Below are 22,307 nucleotides of genomic sequence, written 5' to 3'. Positions count from 1 at the left end.
TAATGAAATCATATGAATAAGTTGGAAGAAAACCTAGCCTCATTATAAGGAATTGCAATGTGTATCCCAAATTCACACTTAGCTATTCCTCTTGTATTGAGTACATATGTAACAGAAAGGAGAAACTATGTATAGTCTCAAGGTAATATATGATGGCAACATGCTAATGCATAGGTAATTCAGTCTACTGCTTCAATAGGGCAGTTGTAGTCAATCACCACTTGCATTCCCAGAGAACTCAATGCTCTTCCTTTAAGAGCAAAGGGCACACTATAGAATCCCTTGCATATTGTAGCTATATGCACTTAACATCATATTTTCACTAGCTATATTTTCTCCCTTGCTTTCACTTCCTGTTGTCTTTCCATATCTATTTTACATCTTCTTTGAGTACCAACTCTCCTGATAGCTGACATTTTTATAGATAATCGGTTGATCCTTCATAGCTGTAAAAAAGCATTTTGTGTCATTCCATGTTTTCTGGTGAAGTTGGGTATTTTTTGCCATTATGCTTTCTTTGTTTTTTCAGAACTCTCGGCTCTAGTGCATAATGATGCACCTCAATGATTCTCCTATTACTCAATGAATTTCTCAAATCCTAATTGGGAAATATTTATAAGTTATCATTGAACACTTTAGGCTGCATCTATCAGTTTCAGGTGATGCTTTTGTAAAAGTGAATTGGCATGTTCAGTGTTTTATAAAACTTAACAGGGATTAAGAAACAGAAGTATTTTCCCTCTGGTATTTCGGTGTAATACCAATGTTTTTGATAAGCTAGTAAATGTCCATGGATTGATTTTAAGATTTTTTAATCAATTTTTTTATTATTCTATGCATTGTATGTGAGCATGATGTGAGGATTTAACTCCCCATCTGAAATGTCCCTTTTAATAATCTCAAGATAGGCTAAGACTGAGTCATTGATGTGTTTCAAGAGAAATTATTTCATCAAAAGAACATTTATTTCCCAAACTAGAATTTGAACACATCATTTTTGATCAGTTTGTGAGGAGGCTGCTTCCTGACTGAATACATTTATATCGTACCATAGAGGGAAGAAAAACTACCTTTATTCTATTTTGTAGATAACCATGAAAAATGTTGTTGCTCTTCTTATTTCCTATATTTCATTTTCAGTTCGTGCTTCCAGTTGGTTGGAAAGGAATCTTATGATTTAGCAGAAATGGAATCCCTTCTTCAAGATCCCAACAATGCAGAGCTTGACAAGGTGTACAAAGAATTTGGTGTTCAAGATGTTCAGGTGGGTGACAAATGCCAATTCTTATTTTTAAGGAGAATTTGTCCGTGCACCATACCTACATTTTACCAGTTAAGGTAGGTTTTATATCTTCAAAATTGAAACATTTGAAGGAGTTAAAAATAATTTTGATCATATTATTGGACTATCAGGTAAGATGTAGTCTTACCTATGAATCCAATTTTCAGGCTGATTTGACTTAGAATATCAATTAAATTAGACTTATATCAATTAAATTGGACCCCAAGAGGGCAAGACAGTGAAATCTTTATGGAACTCATGTGGAAAATCAGGCAGGAATTTGGTGGAAACTTCCATGGGGAATTCACATATTTTCCACTTGTAATCCATTTAATCGAAAAACAACATCCTCCTTATTTCCATTTGAATATTTCATAAAGGCAGCTTTCTTTATGAAATACTCTTTTACCTTTTGAGAAGGACCTAATTCACATAAGAATGCAGTATGATTGAAATAAAAAGAATATCTGCCTCCAAATATGCACATCCTCTGGTGGTTTTCACAAGTAGTTTACACGGATTCACAAACTATTTCTCTCTGGAATAATCTGCAACCTTTAAAATGGAAATTGAGTGTTCCTTAGGAAATGGAAAAATCATAATCACTAAATGCTCAAAACACTGCTGCAGTAACCAACACAAAGAGAACTATTTCCTTATTTGTAACAGGTACCTTATATTATGTATTCTCTCAAAAAAATTCACCTCCTAATTAAAAATTAAACTTAAGATCCCCCCTACATCATGGCACAGTTACCAATTCTATGTCATATTAGGCTGGTCACTTTTCACCTTTCCCCATCCTATTACAAAAATAAAATCCTGTTCATCCTCCTCAGCTGTAAATTATAGAATGCTACAGTTTTTTTTAATTCTAAGATAAGACCACGTATAGTCAAATTGCGGCATTTGACTTAGTAACTAAGCACTTGGAAAAATGGATAGAATATGCGTCACCTGAATAATATAAATGATGCAATAATACATAGGTTACAATAATATATACAGTGGTAAGCCAGTGGTTTTGCTTAAGGTCATCACCACTGTGATGGATAATGGCAGCAATTGCCCTTTTAGAGGGATGAGTATTTTTTGTGCATACATGTATGCTAGATAACCTCCTAGCAATATTGAAAAAGTAGTTTATACAATGCTTCAGTGAAGTTGACTTCCTCCCAAAATGCCCACTTGATCAAATATAAAATTATCTCTGCTGTTTTGCTGCTGTAAATTGATAAATATCAGAAATACTCCAGCTCTGACAGCTGGCATAACAACTAACAGAGCCAGTCTAAGATAACATTTTGGAGATATATGCTCTACAGTTATGTTCAGCTGTGACCACTCATCGAAAGGGGTGTTATGTATGACCTAACTGGTTGATGAGTAATATAATGGACTATGAAGACCATCCAGTAGGTGCACCAAATCAGCAGTGAAAGCTGTTCATGGTGGAGCATTGCTGACATTAATCCAAAAAAGGAACTTTTGACAGCTATAGTAAGTGTTTACGCCAAGTTAAGGGTGCAAATTATAAATGTACATTATTAAATCTTCATTTTTCAGAGGTGTGCACCCATAATTGCAAGGGCAGAGACATCTTGGGTACAGGCATGGGTGTTAGCAATTGCTTGCTTTATTGGAGTGGCCTCCATAATTTCTACCTGTGTACTATGCTGCCCTCAAATAAGGTGAGAAAAAATATATACTCCAATTAGAAGTTAAAATATATTGTAAACTCAATTTTGAGCTGTTTATGTTGTGCATAAGATATTAATCCACCAATCCAATATAGTGTAATATTTGTCAGGGATCATCCAAAACCTGTAAACAATGAAGATATGTATAATAAATAATTACCATAGAAAACACACTGTTGCAATAGTCATGATAAGGTTCATGATGCTGTGCATATGGATTTTTTAATGTTAATATGTACATTGTTCAAGGTTCACTAATTTCTCAGTATTTGATCTGCCTCATGCTTTACAGTTAAGGACAAAATTATTCATGATATTGTCAAAATCAATGGTAAAATAGACATGAAGATTACATTTATGCAATTTAGTTTTTACTCAGTTTAAGAAGAGTCAGTCTGAGATCTTTTGATACTCTAGATGGAAGTGCCTTCTGGTGGGAACGCCTTCATGGTGTCCCCATCATCATGGGTGATCAGTGGCTAAACACTAAAACATGATTTCAATCCCTCTCTATTAAGTTATTCCATTAATTAGTTGATATCATTATTGACTGAAATGAAAATTTGTTTCATTTTAATTAGACTTCAGATGGATTATTGGCTTTTATGTTGATCTTCCCATTGTGAAGAAGGGAGGGAAATAGTGACGACACCTGCCCACTGTGAAAAACCAAACATGAGTATTTTTACTTTCATTTAAAACAGTAGTGCACCATGTTATTTTTATGTTCACTACTTAAAAAAATGCATACGTGCAGAAGGTGGGCAGTAAAAACTCAGCTGGTATTGACAGTATTCCTAGTATTCCTCTTGAAGATTGCTGTAATGCCATTATGTCACCTCTTTTATTTTTAATTAACCAATCACTTTTACATTAGCATTTGTAAGTTTCCGGATGCTCTAAAAACTTCTTAAGTAATTGCTACATAAAAAATATTCGGAGAGTGCAATATCCCGTCAAATCCTCAATTTGGATTTTGTAAAGGAAAACATATGGGGCAAGCACTCTTCACTACCATCAACTTTATGATTAAGCAGCTAAATAATAGTAATTTTGCCCAGGGGTTATACTTTGATTTCACTTATGTCTTTAATTCTGTTAATCATGTGATTCTTCTCTTCCTTCCCTCTATATGTGATAGAATAAGCATAAGAGGAATTATTTTCAAATGGTTTAAATCTTACTTGTCCAATTTTCAGCAAGTAGTTGAAGTTTTTAGGAATGGTTAACAAATTTTGCCTGGTACTAGACCAGTACTCAAGACACTACTACTTATCAAGGAGCCTAGAACTTCCTCAGTACCAATACATGGGGTAATAATCTTCGATGATAGTATTTTTCCCCTGATTTTTTGTTTCTTCCTCTTCAAAATATAGTTTAAAATGATTTCTTACAGCTTATCTAACTAGGGTTTACCATCGAAAAAGCTTTTTAGTAATAATACGCCATCAAAGTGATCCATTTTATATCATAAAGGCTTGATTAATTAACAAATTGACAAAAAGATAGTATGCATTCATTGATACATGTTTTGATTGAACATGACAGGTTCAAAAAGAAGCACCATAGGTTTGGAAAGGGAGGAATGACACCTCCGCCTCCAGCACCACCACCATCCATACTGGTGTCCACGGTTGGTTTGGAACCAGATGCCGAATGGCTCCCAGGGATGGGTCCACCATCAACGGTCCTCCATGATCGGCATGAGCAGTTTAGTCCCTATGGTTACCACGTGAGAAGATGATGAAGTGCCTAGATGATTGTGTTTAAAAGAATAGGGCAAGTTTGTTCTGTCATTTTGAGGAGAAAAGGACTCTTCTTGTGATGAAAATCCATTCCCATTATGGTGTGGGAAATCATAAACAGTTGCTCTGGGTGATATACCCTGCGTTTCAATGGGTGCTTGAGTAAAAAGTGGTGCATCAGTTCCACTTGTGAGAAAACATTTGAAAAAGTGCAGCGAATGTGAATTATCAGAAAATGCACTGTGAATGAGGAGTGTACTGGCTGAGTCAAGTGTATGGAAAAAGTTTTTTTTTGCATGTATAAGTCCAAATTTTTATTTTGAAATCAATCCAGCTTTCAATTCTTTCCTGTTATTATGGAAGTAATGGCTTCACTGTGACATGACCATTTTGAAACCTGTATTGGTTTTTAACATACGAATGGACAAGCATGCATAAAAGCATTTTTTATTGCAAAAAAGAAAGAAAAAAGACATCTGAAACTACAGTCCTATGGGAAGACATTGAGTGGTATATGCTTGTACAAAGTATAGAAAACATTATTTATTTATGTTTTTCTTCTGAAATTTACCTTTTTGTACATGGATGTTGACAAAAATTATGAGTGTTGTTTCATAGGCAATTGTGCATTGCAATGTGTGCATGAAATGAGAAGTATGTAATAACAAGTGAGTCTTAATTTTAAAAATTCCCTTTCAAAAGCTATTTCTTGAAATGTACATAGTCACTTTTTGGTTATAAACTGACCAGTTGTAAAATTGAGTGGCAGTTATTCAGTATGTTCTCTATCTTCCCTCTATCCTTTAAAATACATTATACTGTATTATAATGTGAATAAAAGAAATGGCAGCATTATTTACTTGGCTGCTTTCATAATTTGTCATGCCTTCCTAAAAAAATTAACAGCAAAATTATAATCCATAGAGTATTAGGGGAACATTCGTCAAATTGTCAATCATTCTGAATTGAACCTAGTGAATTGTATGGATGTTCATATTTCCGATCATCTTGAGAATAGCTACATTTCATCGACCGACCCACTGAACTGACTTGACATCCCTACATTTCTTAACTTCATCTAACAAGACCCAACATGAAACCCCACACTACAATAAACCCTTTTCAATTTTGCATACTTCCTCCCTTCATTCCATTCAACATGCCTATCCTACTTCTCCTCCTTCCTCATTCGTCTAACATTCTCCCCTTATTACAAACTTCAACATCCCATTGCCAATCAGAATGCTCTGCATCCATCTTTCCTGCCCTATTTGGATTTCTCCCAACAATCCTAGTTCTCTTTCTTCAAAGATTAGGTTTACAAACCAAACAGAGCTGTTCCATGTTGAAGTATTTATCTTTCTTTTCTTGATATCTATTATTGGCATGCCTGTCATCAAGTCCCTCTTCAGAAATGTTTCTTTCAACAATACAGTTCTTCTGATGTCTCTCTTACTATACCCATTTTCCTTCAAAATGATGTCCAAGCATATGTATAAGGAAAGCAACACAACTGTGCAGATCTCTATTCACAACTATGCTGATTATGTGTACATCTCTAATCCTCCTGTATAATCTTCCCTTGTCTGTCCCATTAGTTGGTACTACTGCTTGGGCCATAAGATGACACCCTGCCCACTTGTGTGTAGACCTCTGAGAGTGAGGGTGAGCATTAAAGGTAAGATCCTGAACTAGGAAGGTTAATGCTATAACCCAAGCCAAATTCACATGAGTGGCAGTATTGGCTAGGCCAAACTAGTGATATAAATGAATGATACACAGAGAAAAACAAAAATTATGAAAACCTTTTACTGTGCAATTCTTTCATGAATCTTTAAGTTAACAAAACCTATGCATGAAATCTCATGAAAAGAAGTATGGAGTCACCACATTTATCCCTCACTCCTCTCAATTCCCTCCTTGCAGTCCATTCACTGCATCATGGTTTCAGTCTTCACTCATTGAATTATTTTTCATTCCCCTTTCCTATTGAATTCCCTTTCCTATTTCTCCCTTTCTCCTCTTTCCCCCACTGGATATGTAAATGGCTATAACTCTGTATCATATAAGTGAATGAAACAATTACACATTGAAGCACCTAATTCTTCAACTTATTCACCATGAACTGAAGACATATCACAAAGGAATGCTAATTTGGCAAATTATTACATAGGCAAAGTAAATCTTTATGGATTAGTAAAACATTGATAAGAAATAGTAGTTAGAATGCTTAGGAATTCTCTTACATTTTGCCGTTTTTCTAGCGTTTCATAAATTATTATGGGTTATTAAAGTAAAAAGTCATAATAATTTAAAAATTTACGTGATTTGAGGCGCATTCTTTCAGTCATATCTCAGCAAAAAGTAATTTCCAAATAAATATTCGCATGTCTGGTTTGATTTTAGACTAAACTCATTTCCAAAGTTTGTTTTTACCGACATTTTTCCAACAGATTGATACATTGGCGTGCATCGTTAATATAATCATTACGTAAGTTGTGAATGTTTCCCATTTTTATGCAAATCAGTCGATGACTATGGTAGAGAAACTGTCGCGGCATTTCCCAATTATTTGAGTTATAATACCTTCTTGACAAGTGAAATGTCATACATGTATATTAGATAGCAACCCAACGGTAGACACCACTTTTTCCTGGTTATTGCATATAAAGATTATTAGGCCATCCACACCTAAAAATATGAAGATAAAATGTATCTCCCACCATATCTTGCCTATGAATATGGAAAAGAGGTTAGATCAAGAGGTAAAACATTTCTACAAAAGGTGTAATTATGGCAACGGAGCGATATTTCACGGAGTTATCCCTCTAATCCTCCAATTAGAATCACAAGGCATCTATGTACTATTTAGTTTCCCTTCCTAGTTTCAATTATCTTTACCTCTTTCTTTTATATGTCCTCTATTTAGTTCCTCCAAAGTGGGTGGACATGCAGGATTTCTCATACCTGTGGGTTGCTACCTGCTACCATTAGGATCTGCACGAGACAGGGGGACTAAGCGATCGACTTAAATTTTTGGAAAATCGAAAGCTGCTGGTAAGCACTTCAGAATATAAGTATGTTAAGATTGCAAACAAATTATTCTCGAAGCCTTTATACGCTTGTTCGAAATTTTTTGTCTTTACCGTTTTAACCTAGGCGTCGTCATTTGTTTCAAAATAACAGTAAAAAAATGTTGCCGAACACTAATTTGCTGGAAAAGGAATATTTCAACGATTAAATATTTCTATTTGGAGGAAATTTAGACTTCGGCTGAATGGAAAAGTGTCCAATTGAATTATCGCTTTAATGGATGCAAAAATACGGAATTCAAACTTGGCGCAAATTTTCATAAGTATGAGAAATTTCAGTGAGTGTACTCGTGCGTACCGCCCATTAGTCACCTCGTTAATGGAAATGATAAAATATTTTGTTTCATTATCGGGGTGCTCATAAGGGCCTTTCACCAAGTGTTTATAGCATAATATGGCTGTTTCTTCTACTTTCAGGTAAGGTCAAACCCTTTCGTCGGGGGTTGCTCTGTTTACATTAGAGGTTGTGTACCGGTGTAAGTTTACACGGCTTACTTTGCCTTGCTCCTTCGTTTCATGCGTTAAGAAATAATACTATTCTTATTCTAGCAAAGTTGATGAGTATGGATTTGAGAGACCTGAGGATTTCGATTATGAGACTTATGAAGATTTTATGTCACATTACTTAATTGTCTTGGCTAAAAGAGCAAAAAAATGGACTGATTTATTTGGAGAGGGCAAATCTTTAAAAAGAAACCTCACTGTGAAACGTTATGTACGAAAAGGAATACCTGGAAGCCTGCGAGCTCGGGTAAGATAATTATCATTTTATGATCTCAGTTATTCTTCTTGTGGAAAAATGCTAGAGTTATATGATGATTTACTTCATGTAAATGTGTTGTCATAAAATAAATCATTAGTACATTATTTTTTAATGTGGCAAGAAAAGTATTTTCAGCAACCGAGAATTATATCTTTATTTGTATGTTTGTCACCTTCTTGAACATGAATTTCGTCGAACATATGGGGAAGCTTTTACTGGGAAAAGACACAACAATCAATGATAAATGACCATATTTTACTCATGTTTCAGGTTTGGATGTCTGTTAGTGGTGCTGATTTAATGCGTGAGCGAGCTTCTCCGAATTTGTATGGTACTATTTTGGCAGGACCGAAGGATGAGTCTTTGGTTGACATTGTGAGAACAGATCTCCCTCGGACTTTCCCGGACAATATATTCTTCACAGAAGAAACTTCTCGTCTTGAAAATTCTCATCGGCAAATGCTTTTCAATGTTCTAGTTGCGTATGGTCATCATAATCGAGAAGTTGGGTATTGCCAGGTAATATACAATCTTCATAACATGAATGCTTTAAATCACCTAATGCTGGAAATGTTCACTCTGTTGATAAAGGGTTTAATGGATGAAAATTAAGTACAGTGAAAAGTTGATTTTTCTCAGGTTTGGGAGGTGTCCACTGAATTAAGGTCACTTTTTTATCATTAAAAGCTATTGTGACGCTTATTTACTTTGGAAAAGTTAATGCAGGACCCATTGTGTGATGGTTCCTTTTGTTAGTAGTTAAACAGAATGGCTTTCATGTTCCCGTAGATCCGCAAATCCTTACTGGTTAGAACAATTTCAATGGTATCGGGCTCAACCTTGTGTACATTCATCTTAAAGGAATAAGACAAGCTTCGTAAATTCACAAAAAAATTATTAATATGGTACTACCGGTTTCATCACATATTTCACACATGACAGCTTCCTGAAGACGGTTGTACCATATTAATAAATTTTTGTGAATTTACAAGTTTGTCTTATTCCTCTGGTAAGAACAATGATTATCGTATCTGAAAGAATCGCCCAAGGTGAATAGAGGGAATATTCTAGCCGGACAAAGAGTAGTCTATACTGTAGTCTAGTAGCATGGACTACCATAGGGTAGTTTTAAAAGAAGATGACTCAATTGTGGAAAGCGATTAGAAACCACCGAATTTCCTTTCCATTAAATATGTTAGACATGACTAACAAATGCAGCTTCAGGTGGGATATTGTCTATCTAGTTGAATATTTAGCAGTGGGGGTTGCAATTTCCCCATTGTAATTGTAATCACTCAAAATCTGTACACCCTTGATTCTATGGCAACTGACTTAAACTGGAATAATGACTAAAAAGGGACCTCAAATGTTAGAATAATAAGATGCAATTCAGGACATTGTTGAGGGTGCATAAGTTAGAAAACTTCACGGTAGAAAAAAGTAAATTTAGGATTGATATGTTAGGGTTGTATGGGATGGAATGGAGTAATGTTAGGAGAGAAGGAGCAATGTTATTCGTATTATTTGAAATGTAGGATAAGTGAGTATTCAAGTATCCTAGTACTGTAGTATTGAATGCCTAGAAAATTAGGAAAGATGTAATTTTACAACCTTCCTTTTGTTAGTAGTTAAACAGAGCCAGGAGTGTACAGGTAACAGTAAGGAAAATGTAGGCAATGTAATCTATCAACTATGTGAAATAACTGGTATATTATCTGAAGGCAAATACCTGAAAGTGATAGAGGACTGGAATTCTGTGGTGGGTAAATTGAAGAGGGAAGCCAAGTAGAGGTAGATAAAACAAAATTCACAGCTTTGAAATGAGTTATAGAATGAGGAATGTTGGCTTGGGAGAGGTATGGAGAAGGCAGGGCTGGGGGGTAATGTGAAGTTACAAGTGAAAAGCTGACATGCCAGCCAGTGATGCCCTTAAGTATGCACTTCTTGTGAGAGGTTCTTTTCCCTGCCCTGAATTCCCCATCAGTTCAGCTTCCGAGAAGTAACTTGAGGTCAAGTAGCACTTTCGAGTAGGTCATGGAGAGTTGGGTTTTCTGGAATGGTGCTGTGCACACCAAATACCCCATGGGGGTATTATAGGGGTTTGTTGCCTTCCTTCCAAAACATGCTTACCATACCAGTGTCATTAGTTTTTTTTTGTCTGTAGTCTTTGAGTTTAACAGCAAGTGGCAATCACAATGAGAAAACAATCAATTTTTTAAGGAGAAAGGATTTAATAATAAGCAGCACCTGTTTCAAGCGCCATCACAGCCATTTGGGAAATTTGAAAAGATACAGAAAAGTTAGTTGGTCTCCAAAATTATTTTCGTGTTTTAGTTTTGATGGAGACAATGTCTTGTATTGTATATATTCTACCACTCATATTAGGTCATGTGCTTATCTTTACATCAGTTTCTCCATGGCTATACTTTGATGAAATCATTTACCATTTCAGAAAGTTCATTTTGTCAAACGGTAGGTTATGTATTTATCACATTTCACTAGATGATATAGGGATAGGAATGAAGAGGGATGGTTGCAAAAAAATATTAATTAACAGAAATAGTGATTGTTGCTTACCATCATATCAAATTGTCAAATAATCAATTGATGTTATAATGAGAATTTTTTCTTTCACATTAATGATGCTTCAAGAGTGCATAGCATTTTATCTGTCTAAATAAATTCACAGAGAAATTTTCCTTACTTCTTGCAGGAGGATTTTTCATCGGAATATTGGTTTGGAAAATGAAAGATTTGTGACTTGGGAAACATAAAGGAGTCAGGGACATGGATAGCGCTTTATTGAAATGGAAAAAATTTGGCCTCCTCGTTGTGAGTTGGCTATTGCCAAGTTTCTTACAGGAGTTTAGCATCCCTCGCAAAGTTTGATGGTTTTAGTTAACGATGACAGGATCTTTAATGCGACTCTGTTGGATGTCATTTGAAACAAATTTTATGCATTGTGCATGTCTTAATTTTATTGGAAACATGGGTATGCAATTTCTAGCCACCTTTTTTTTCTCTAAACTGGTTTTACGACTCAATAATTCCCATCATACTTTCTGAGGCTGAAATGACAGGCATCAGCTTTTATTCTTGAATTTCCCCATATGTATGCATGCCTTCGTAAAACGTCTCAAACTTTGTCTTGATTTCAGGGACTTAATTACATTGTTGGACTACTGCTACTGGTGACAAAGGATGAGGAAACAGCATTTTGGCTCCTGAAGATGCTGGTTGAACACACGTTGCCTCAGTATTATATTTGTACAATGGCAGGCCTTATAACAGATATTGATGTCCTTGCAGAACTTGTGAGGTAATATTTAACATTTGCGTCTTCTTGTGGATTAATTTGACATTATTGAGCTTAGACTTGTGGAGAAAGGGTGACTTCGGAAGTGAAATTTCCACCTCACTGCTTTTGCTAATCACAAAATTTTACAAATTTAATCACATTCAATGGCAGTTAAACCTTTAATTATGCCTCTGAAATATTTGTTTTAATTTGGAAGAAAATACCAGCTTAATTATTTATGTGGGCAGTGCTTCCCCAGCTAACCCATGAGAAGTGAGATGTAAAAACACATTTGTTCATGATTTTTTATAATAAGTTATGAATGATTATGCAAAATAATCAAATCTGTGAAAAGGTTTTGAAAATAATCACTATTATGCCTCCTCGGGTAATGCCAGAATTGCTATTCATTCATGAAAATTTATTTTATATTAACATTTATGATTGATATAAATGCTATTATTTGTCAATCTATTCCATTTATAATTCATCAATCATTATTTGAAAGCATATTTTTCATGGGAAAAAATTCTTACCTGCTCTTGGGTGATTCATGTGTGTTAAGGTATGATCACCTCTGTGTATTCTCCATAAAAGCCGTTTTCAGTTCATACATGAATGTAAAATTAGGATTTTGGGCTAATATACCGTTTATACGATATAAAGATACAAATCTTCTGTGGATTACATTTTCATGTTCCTAAAAAGGAGGCTTGTAGGCAAGTAGGTGGTTATATTACCAATAAATGAGAATGAGAAATATGCTAGACTAACCATACTGTGTAAAATTCTGAACAAATCAGTATGTACTATTGCGAACGTGAGGGTTCGATCTAAGTATAGTTATAAACAGATTGTGTATTAAACAGCACAGGTCAAGGTTTGGTACTCCTGGATTACTGCATCAGCCAGTAACTGCAATGAAGAAATTGAAAATGTTCCTTAAGAAAATTGGTGTATGAAATGAAAGAAAAATATTGTTTTGGAGTGTATGTGGTGCAATGAGAAGTGATGGGCCATCAAAGGTATAATGCACACTTTTGTCATTTAGGATGTGTGGGTTAGGAGGTTTCTTTGTAAACATCTGTGCAGTATGGTATTTTTATTATCTTTGTGATTTGAAGGGATATAAATTCACTTTAAGATTTACCAAGTGTTAAGCAATTTCTTATGTTATTTTTTGCCTTAGTTTTTATGCTCCAATCGATCATTTGCTTTCAGAATGATTCTGAGGGTTTTTCTTTATGCTTGTTGGTTGTGTGTCTTGCATTGTTCCTTTCATGAGCTCTGGTTCTGTGGAACCAATATTGAACAATTAAATTGAATAATAAAATAATGTCATTAGAGAGTTTTGTCTGCAATGGCTGAAATTTTGTTGTGATATATTTTCTGATTTAAAGAAATATGGAATATGTGAAGTATTATTTGATTGGTGATTTTTTTAAACATTTTATTTTATTTTTAAAGATGTGTATCTGGGTCTTTGACAGGATAAAGGTGCCTGAAGTGCATGCCCACGTGACTGCTTTGGGTCTTCCGTGGGCTGTTATTGCCACCAAGTGGTTCGTCTGCCTCTTTGCAGAAGTATTACCCACCGAGGTATTTTCATAATATTATCTCTCTTGTTCATTTTTTTATTTTCTAGTTTGAGGCATCTCAGTTTGGACTGACTGTTGAGAAATATCTATCCAAAATAAATGGTATTCATGGATTTTGGGGCATCATATTTTTTATGGACTAATTCCTCACATTCAGCATTTTTAGAACTGTATATTAAATGATATTTTTTGATAAGTCATTGTGACAAAAATGCATTCATTATAGTATAGTATGGGTCTAAAATTAAGGTTTAAAATATGTAAATACTTGCATTCACTGTGGTAAACATGTTTTAAGACATGTTTAATAAGTGGAAAATATGATGCAAATGACTGTAGTGGTCTGACACCTCCACTAATAGTTGAAAATATGACATTTTGTGCCAACAGAGTAATTGCCCCGAAATTTGCTCTTTCAGTATTCATGTAGAGAAAATAAATTGATAGTGAAACCCTTCAATGGATAATTATTATTTATTTCAACTATGGACTTATTCTTTTTTAATTGCTTGTTTTTTTGGAGATAATTCGAGATAATAAAAATTCGAGAAATTATATTATTCTTAAATCTGTTGCTTGGTTTCCTTGTTATAATTGGCAAAATGTTAAATCACTTACACTTTTTTAGAGAGATGGGCTTGTTCAGAATACCATTAGCTTCTTCTGTAACATTAATACTGTTCTGTGAATTTGTCATTCTCATGTCCAACCCTCTCATCTGCATTGAAAGTGCCTCATTGGAAAATTTCTGATAACATCTTGTTGGCTTCCTCTAATTGATTGTAGCTTTTTTTATATTTTCATTTAATGAGCTGACTGTAGATATTAGTCCTTAAAATCTGCTTTTAGCACATTTTTGCAAAAAAAGACTTTCAAAAATATGTGCCCATAACTCTGAATAAAATGGAGGCTGAAGCTGTGAATAAAATAGAGATTTTAGGTCTGAGTGAATTCTCCCATTAGTGTCATACTAAAAGAATCAACTTTGATTTGTGTTAATTAATAAACTTATTCATAATAATTTTGAGCATAATATTTTTGCCCATATTGGTAAGATAAATATGAACGGACAATGGAAACAATTAAAGTTCCCATTTCATCACATTAGAATGGACAGTTAGCTTAACAACAATTTCTCATAGTCATTTGCTCTGTTGGTAAAATCAGGTGACAAGTTCATCTGTATGTAAACAGCCAATGTCACAGTTATGAATGTAAATGTGTTTGCATCTAGATTATTTTGCTGGTGAATATAGTATAGAGATAAATTAGTATTACCCTTATTTTCTCTTTTAAATTATGGAATAATTAATTTATCAGGAACTTCAAACACTTTGGAGTTACAGAATAAAGTATGAATGAAAGTATCATCAGAAACTGATATTTCAATTTAAATTTTTATTGCAGAAATTGTCAAAAAAAACCTTGTGCAATTAAACAAATGTGGCTTTGATGGGTGGCAAGTAATGATGGATAGGTAGGATGGGGGTCTCACGACTGGTGAATCATTTCCATGAGGAAAATGGTATAAGCTGGATGTATATTTTTCAACACTGATATTGGGGTAATATGTTCATTTACCCCTTAGCCTTTCTTCCATTCCCACTTCCTTTTAATCTTACACTTTATGTTAGGAAGGTATGGATCATTTTAACTTCTCCTGATGGTCATTCTTCTAGATTGAAAAATCATGTGCTTTTCATATTTGAGGCATGCACAGTTGTTTTTGTAATGTGTAAGGAGGCAATGTGTAATGTGCATATCAAAACCAAAGCATTGCTCTTAATGGACAATGATGACATCATCTGATCATACTTTTCTGGGATGTGATAGTGGTAGCTTCAGGGCTCCCAGCTTTCTAATGCTATTTTATTGTCAGCAATGCAAACTGGAGGAAAATGAGTAAATTTCTCTCAGAAATAAGGAATGACTTAATTTCAGGTTGCATATACATGCCCAGTTCCATAAAGTGTTAGTTTTGATAGCAAAGACAGTTATCCTTCAAGTGATGAACCTTTCAATGCTTACACTTTTCCAGATACAAACTGTGGTACTTTTCTCTAATGCGGCATATCCCAGACTACTTAATGTGAACAAACAATGTGGTTAAGTTTATTCAAAGGTACACACAATGATTCTGTTGCTATATGCATTTCTTACTGCACTAGTTTCGCCATTCAAATCTCGTACCATAGCTTTATGCTTGTTTAATGCTTAATCTCGAGTGTAATGGTAATTGTTACTTTGCATATTTGAGGAGGAGTCAAGTGAAAGCCTTAAAAACTGTACTACAATTTTGAAAAATCGTGCCATTACCAATTTCCCTTTCCTACAATGATAGCCATGGTTTTATGAGTAGCTTACACCTGGCAGCGTGATATCAGAATGCAACAATAGTGTAAACATGACCCCTGCACTTTCAAAATGCACCATAGAGAAACTGCGATCTTTCATCTGTTTATTCAGTATTAAGGGTGGTGAAGCATATGTACATTCATTAATGAATGAAAGTTCAGAATGGTGATTCACCTATTCCACGTTAGGAATGCCACCTGGACTAGAAGTTCTTAAACAGCATCATTTCCATATCAGGCTCCCCTCGACCAGGTCAGGCAAACACTGTGTTGTGATGGCAGAAGAAGCTCTTAGAGCAGTTTAAGTTATGGTTTTTCTAGAAGTATCCGTAAACTTTCAAGGTGCTGAAATATTGCTATTGTACTCCAATGGGACTACGTATGAAAATTGTATGAGTGAGAACCTTAAGTATTCAAGAAAGTATGAGATAGATAATATTTAAGATTTTCATTTGGCTCACCCTCATATACATATAACATGTGCAAGGAATGTGCAGTTTTGTTTTTTATGTTTTTTTAAACAAGCAATACACTTCTGGTGATTTTTAGACAAGTCCATCGCTTATTCCTATGCTTACCAAATTAACAATTTTTTTTATAAGTTTAGGTGCTTTTCTACAAAATGTCTCTCAATACATGTTTTTTGTTACCAGCAAACTTTTAATTGCATCGTCAACATATTGATATCTCTGTCGTTTTTTTCCAAAACTTATAAATCCTGAAATGTATTGATTTTCCATAGTGGGTTTCAAACTACTAACTGTGGGCAAGAAAGAATTATCCTTGCAAGCTGAGGTACCCCTGTAATTTAATCCTTAAAGCAAAGTTTTAATACCCAGTCTGTATAAAAATCCCTAAATTCATCCCTAATTAGTTGTTAGTTGAACTTAATAAATGTGAATTCATATTCTTGCGTGTGAATTCTTTTTTAACAGGAGACTGATTTAGGCCTTATGAGATGTCTTTCATGATGGGGGCAAAGAAATGATAATTTCACAATATAATTTTGGAATTGCTGTTACTTTGCCCACCATGATTAGAGTATCATTGTTGCCATAATGTAAGCTTCTACTTATTAGGAATCTTTTCATTGCAGACGGTGCTCAGAATATGGGATTGTCTTTTCTATGAGGGATCCAAAATCATCTTCAGAGTTAGCCTAACCCTTATCATGAGGAATAAGGAAAATCTGCTGAAATGCTCCGATTTTTCAGCATTGGTGGAGTGCTTCAAGGAAATAACCAAGGATTCTTTGGTTCTCCAGTGTCATGAATTTATGGAGGTACATTAAATGCAAATATGCACTAATAGAAAATCTCTCTTGCAGATAAACCCACCAGAGATATGATTGGGTGGATATTTATGTACAAGTATTGAAGGAATGGAAAATGGTTCAGGATTAATTTTCTATTATTGTCTGTTAATTGTTTCTTTTTTTTTGAGATGCTTGTGGTAATTATGGTCAGGTTACAGTATGTGGTCTGTTTTCCTCTGCAACCACTTAGAATTACAGTATTTTTTGGTTATTCTGTGGAAAATTATTTATGGTCAGGTTACAGTATGTGGTCTGTTTTCCTCTGCAACCACTTAGAATTACAGTATTTTTTGGTTATTCTGTGGAAAATTATCAGATAAGTGACTGTGTGTGGAGTTTTTTCATGGTAAACTGGCCAGCAGTCAGTAGCTACCATTGAATGTAGGAGATCTTCATCCCAGCAAGTAAGAGAGTCAGTGTTTTCTCTGATGGTAGACGTGTAAAATCTTTTTGAGATGTTGAATAAAGGCAGGGAGAAGGGATTAACTGTGGATAGTAATATTGCTATGGAAAATCTTCTTGGTGAGCTGTATTCAAGTCAAGCACTTGTCTCAACCAAAATCGCTTGCTCCACCTGATTTATTTTCCCTCCTCAACAATATTAATTGTTGCAACTAAATGCAATGAGTTTTATGTTCGGTAGAGCAGTGAATGCTAGGCCAACCCATTTTAGGTGCTTGGGTAATTTGTATCTGTTGGGCTAATCAAAGAATGCAACATAATGTAAAGTACTAGCATAAAACCTAGTGACTTGATGGTTACTTTGCAATCGTAACAGTAATTAACACTGGTGGTGATGGTAGGATTGGTATTAAAATATTTATTCATACCGGGCAGTAAAAGAAGTATTTTGAAAATAAAAAGCTCCTACAAAGTGTAGGGAGTTGAATGACAAGGGTCTTTAGTAAATATGTAAAGAAAAAATTATTGAAAATGTTGATGTGAGTCAAGTTTTGTGTGGCTCAGTTATTTGGTCAATGAGGCAAGAGGATATGTGTACAAGGGTAATCCCAGGAGTGCCCGACCCAACAAAGAAAACACAAAAATTTTAGAAAAAAATTATTTATATTTTTCAATGTAATCTCCTTTCAGCTCTATACACTCTTCCCAGCGATGTTCAATAAGTTCGATACCCTTTTTACAATAATAACAGTCTTGCTACTCAAAATAGTCATTAACTGACAACATCACTTCTTCATGGTTGGAAAATCTTTGATCACCGAGCCATTTTTTCAAGTTTAGAAACGGAAAATAATCCAAGGGGGCTGAATCTGGCAAATAGGGTGCATGAGGTACCAATTCAAACTTTAATTCATGAATTTTGGCCATTGCAATAATGGATTTGTGAGCTGGTGCATTGTCTTGATGAAACAAACTTTCTCCTTAGCCAAATGTGGCCACTTTTGCTTGATTTCTATACTCCAATATACTCCAGAATACGTTGCAATAAGTTCACCTTTTACTCGCCGTTTTTCAAGATAGAGAATGAAAATCATCCCACGTGCATCCCAGAAACTGATGCCATGACCTTGCCTGCAGATGAAATGGTCTTTGCCTTCTTTGGAGCCGGTTCTCCCTTTTGAATCGATTGTTTTGATTGTTGTTTTGTCTCGGGTGTGAAGCAATGGACCCATGTTTAATCCATGGTAATGAAACGGCGCAAAAATTCTGCTTTGTTGCTGTGAAACTTTATTAAACACTCAATTGAAACATCTTCACGACTCTGGTTTTGCTCGAGTGTGAGCCCATCTTGCACCCAGCTTCCTCATGTCCAAATTTTCAGTTAATATGTGATGTACCGCACTTTTTGAAATGCCTGCAATATGTGCTAACTTGCTTACTTTCAGTCGACGACCATCCAGTATTACTTTGTGGATTTTCTTCATTATTTCTGGAGTTGTCACCTCATTTGTTCAACCAATGCGATACTTGTCTTGACAGCTCGTTTAAACTCTGCTACCCAATATTTTACTGTTGTAAACGAAGGAGCAGACTTACCCAGAATAGAATCCAGTTTAGCTTTTATATTAGTTGGGCTGAGGCCTTTCAAATAAAAGTATTGAATCACATAACGATGACCAATTTTCTCCATTTTCACAAATTCACTGAAAACGTTCACTATTGATGACTTCCAAACAAATACTAAACAACGTAGCATCTTCAAACTTGAAACAAATGGTTTATAGATTGCGTACTTTCTAATACTGTGATATTTTTCAAACAACCACTGCCATCTCTAGGACAGGCCGGGTACTTCTAGGGCCACCCTCGTAGATTGGCTACTTCTGAGATATGGGTGTGGAGGAAGATGAAAAAATTGAAATGGGAAGAAAGAAAAACCAAAAAGAAGTCTAAAAATGGTGGGGGAAGAAGGAAGGTTGCTGCAAGAAATTGGAAGAAGTCAGGACAAGTTAATTACAGAGATACTGGGAGTCTTCCAACATATTTATTTTTCTAATCAACTTCAATTTATTATTTCCCTCAATGCATATTTATCACAGCTATGAAAATCCTGCTGGTAAACTGTTGACCATTAATCTTAATTTGGCTAGCCATTCAATGATCCATCATTTGTGTTTTGGTAAATTTTTGCTAATTTGAAAATTTAGTTCAGGTTATGAAGTTTTTGATGATTTTGTTTTCAAAATCGGTGATTGCATTTTACATTGTGATGAAAATTCAGTGAATGAAAAGATATCCCTTGGAAGTACGAGGGCGGTTCAATAAGTACCCGTGTTTGATGACGGGCGTTCCTGAGGGAAGTTTATGTTATCATCGTGTACTGCCATCTATCAAACGTTGGTGAAACAAATTTCAGACTGATTAGTTTGGATTTGGCTGCCATTCGAGTAAGACGTGTTTCGTGAATTTTGCTAAGATGGAAAAAGAGCAGTATCATTTGGTAATTCGCTTTTTGTTTTTGGATGGGAAGATATGGGAGAAGATAAGAGCAAAGTTGGATGCTGCTTATGGGGACACTTTGATGCTTTGACAAAAAATTGAAGGAGACACCGCCACATTTGGCAAAAAAAAAGGTGCTGTTTCACCACAATAACGCACCAGCACATTCATCCGGAGTTGTCTCCGCCACTCTGCATTAACGACGTTATGAATTGCTGCCTCACCCCCCGTATTCACCCGATCTGGCTCCCTGCAACTTTTTCTTATTCCCTAACATGAAGAAAGGGCTCACGGGAAAACATTTTGCTCAAATGAGGAAGTTATCGCTGAGACAGAGGCGTATTTTGGAGAGTTCAACAAATCCCATTTTTTGGAGGGGTTAAAAAAATGGCCGGAATGTTGGGAGAAGTGTATCTTTCTAAAAAGGGACTTTGTTGAAAAATAAAATAAATGTTTTAGAAAAAATGATTTCTTCATTTCTAACACGAGTACTTACTGAACCTCCCTCGTATTCCAGCCAAATATGCAATTTCTCATTCTTCCCTGAAGTGCTAAAGGAATTGGCTTGAAATTCTTACTCTTAGTCTTTGTATTTCATTTTCTTGATGACATAATCATGTGTTCTCTCCTGTTGTCTTCACTTGCAGAGCATCTTTAAAACCCCAGGATCTCTACCAGGAAGTACAATTACTAAATTAAGAACAAAGATCTCTCAAGAAAAGGAGGCCAAGAAGTGAGGGTACTTTTATTGGATCTTGTTGTTATGAAATATGAAGAAGTCTATGAATGTTAATGCCCATATATAGAAAAGCAGTGTTTGAGGTGAAAATGGAATTTAAAGATGAGAAGAAGATTTGTTGAAGAGTTATAGGGGATGATGAGATGGGATACCACTTTAGATGAGGTCCCATCATTCACGTGAGTCAAGTATTTTTATCATACCAAAGCTAGACAAAGGGAGTGAATTCCAGTGAATCAAGGCACGTTGGTTTAAATTTGCATAAATAGTCCTGTTGAAGTTACCATGTTTTGCAATGGTGTTTCCTGTGCTGTTTAATGAGGCTGGGAGGCAAAAGGCCTCACTTGAATTCATGTTCCATTTTCATGGATGTCTGTAAAACTTAAGAGCATGTTGTGGTGTCAAATTGATATGCATTGCGACATTATTCCTGCATCAGTTTCTTCCATGGGGAAGAAAGTCAAATGATATGTTGCTGGTCTAGTCAAACTAACAAGGGAATCGTTTTAAAACATTCTGGAAATTGTATCAGTGAAATCTGAATTGGAATTACAAATTGGGAGGGTTGGTAATGCATTCATTTTGCAGCCCTCATGAAGTTTATTTCTTTGATGGTTTCTGGCTCAACTTTGTGGAAGTTCATGTTCATTGAATGAAGAACACAATGTATTTTTCCCACTGTTCTTTATTTCGGTCCTACAAGTTTCAACACTTTGGCATCATCATCAGGTACAAATTTGTCAAGTTGAGGCTCATTTAGACGCAATTCTTGTGGGGAAGAAAGAAGAGGGGTTGTGATCAGCATTGATGGGATGGAGGAGAAGGGTGTTAAGCATCAGGAAAGATAATTAGTGGGGTTCACAGCAACAATTATTGTTTGAATACCTCTCCCCAATCCTGAAAGCATCCCTGTCCTTCACGGAAGGACCTAACTACCCCCCCCCCCCCTCGACTATGAATCCCAATAATTGCCTTTCCTGGTGCTTAACACCCCTCTCCTCCTCTTCCCCCCCTTTCCCCACAAGAATGGTACATAAATGGATGCAAATTGACTTATTGGTACCTGGTGATGATGCCTCAGCGTTGAAACTAGTAGTACGAAAATAAATGACAGTGAAAAAATACATTGTGTTCTTCATGTGATGAAGTTTATTTCTATGTATAAATGTACTTCATGTAATGCCATCATTTACAAACCTGGTGAAGCAAACAGAAAATACAGAAGCACATTTATATGCATATGTTGTGCTCATCACTATTACCTAGAGGTAATACAGATGTATTCTTTGAAAATGCAAAACATACCGAAACAAAATGAAATACCCCTTTGTAATTTTATATAAATGGTTAATGTAATTTATAGTCTACTGTTTGTTGAAACTGGCGAAATATATTATACTATTAGGCTTTTGCAGAAATGACAAAAAATCCCAGTGAATGCGATTGAATGAAAATGTCTGAAGCATTGTAGTATTTTTGAATGCTAGAAAAATCACTTAAAACAAGCTTTATAAGTGGTA

General features: G+C 35.2%; 2 protein-coding genes across 2 annotated transcripts in view; both read left to right on the top strand.

Annotated features, from left to right (window-relative positions):
- Window positions 1-5,554, top strand: part of Cad74A (cadherin 74A) — a 97,857-nt gene extending 92,303 nt beyond the window's left edge. The window contains exons 22-24 of the mRNA XM_071583817.1: window positions 1,141-1,264; window positions 2,849-2,973; window positions 4,531-5,554. Coding sequence (XP_071439918.1) covers window positions 1,141-1,264; window positions 2,849-2,973; window positions 4,531-4,726 — 445 coding nt within the window. The 3' untranslated portion in view covers window positions 4,727-5,554. The remainder of the gene's footprint in view (window positions 1-1,140; window positions 1,265-2,848; window positions 2,974-4,530) is intronic.
- Window positions 5,555-8,123: 2,569 nt separating this feature from the next.
- Window positions 8,124-21,712, top strand: LOC139686846 (growth hormone-regulated TBC protein 1). Its single transcript, XM_071583922.1, has 7 exons — window positions 8,124-8,236; window positions 8,369-8,570; window positions 8,853-9,101; window positions 11,741-11,901; window positions 13,371-13,479; window positions 16,929-17,114; window positions 20,696-21,712. Exons 1-7 carry the CDS (start codon window positions 8,214-8,216, stop codon window positions 20,783-20,785), a joined length of 1,020 nt encoding a protein of 339 aa, XP_071440023.1. The 5' UTR covers window positions 8,124-8,213; the 3' UTR covers window positions 20,786-21,712.
- Window positions 21,713-22,307: the final 595 nt, after the last annotated feature.

The sequence above is a fragment of the Hetaerina americana genome, unplaced genomic scaffold (assembly GCF_022747635.1).
Source record: "Hetaerina americana unplaced genomic scaffold, ioHetAmer1.1.p SCAF_15, whole genome shotgun sequence".
Taxonomy (NCBI): Eukaryota; Metazoa; Arthropoda; class Insecta; order Odonata; family Calopterygidae; genus Hetaerina; species Hetaerina americana.
The sequence above is the reverse complement of the archived record's forward strand: the minus strand, read 5'-3'. Positions and strand labels throughout refer to the sequence as shown.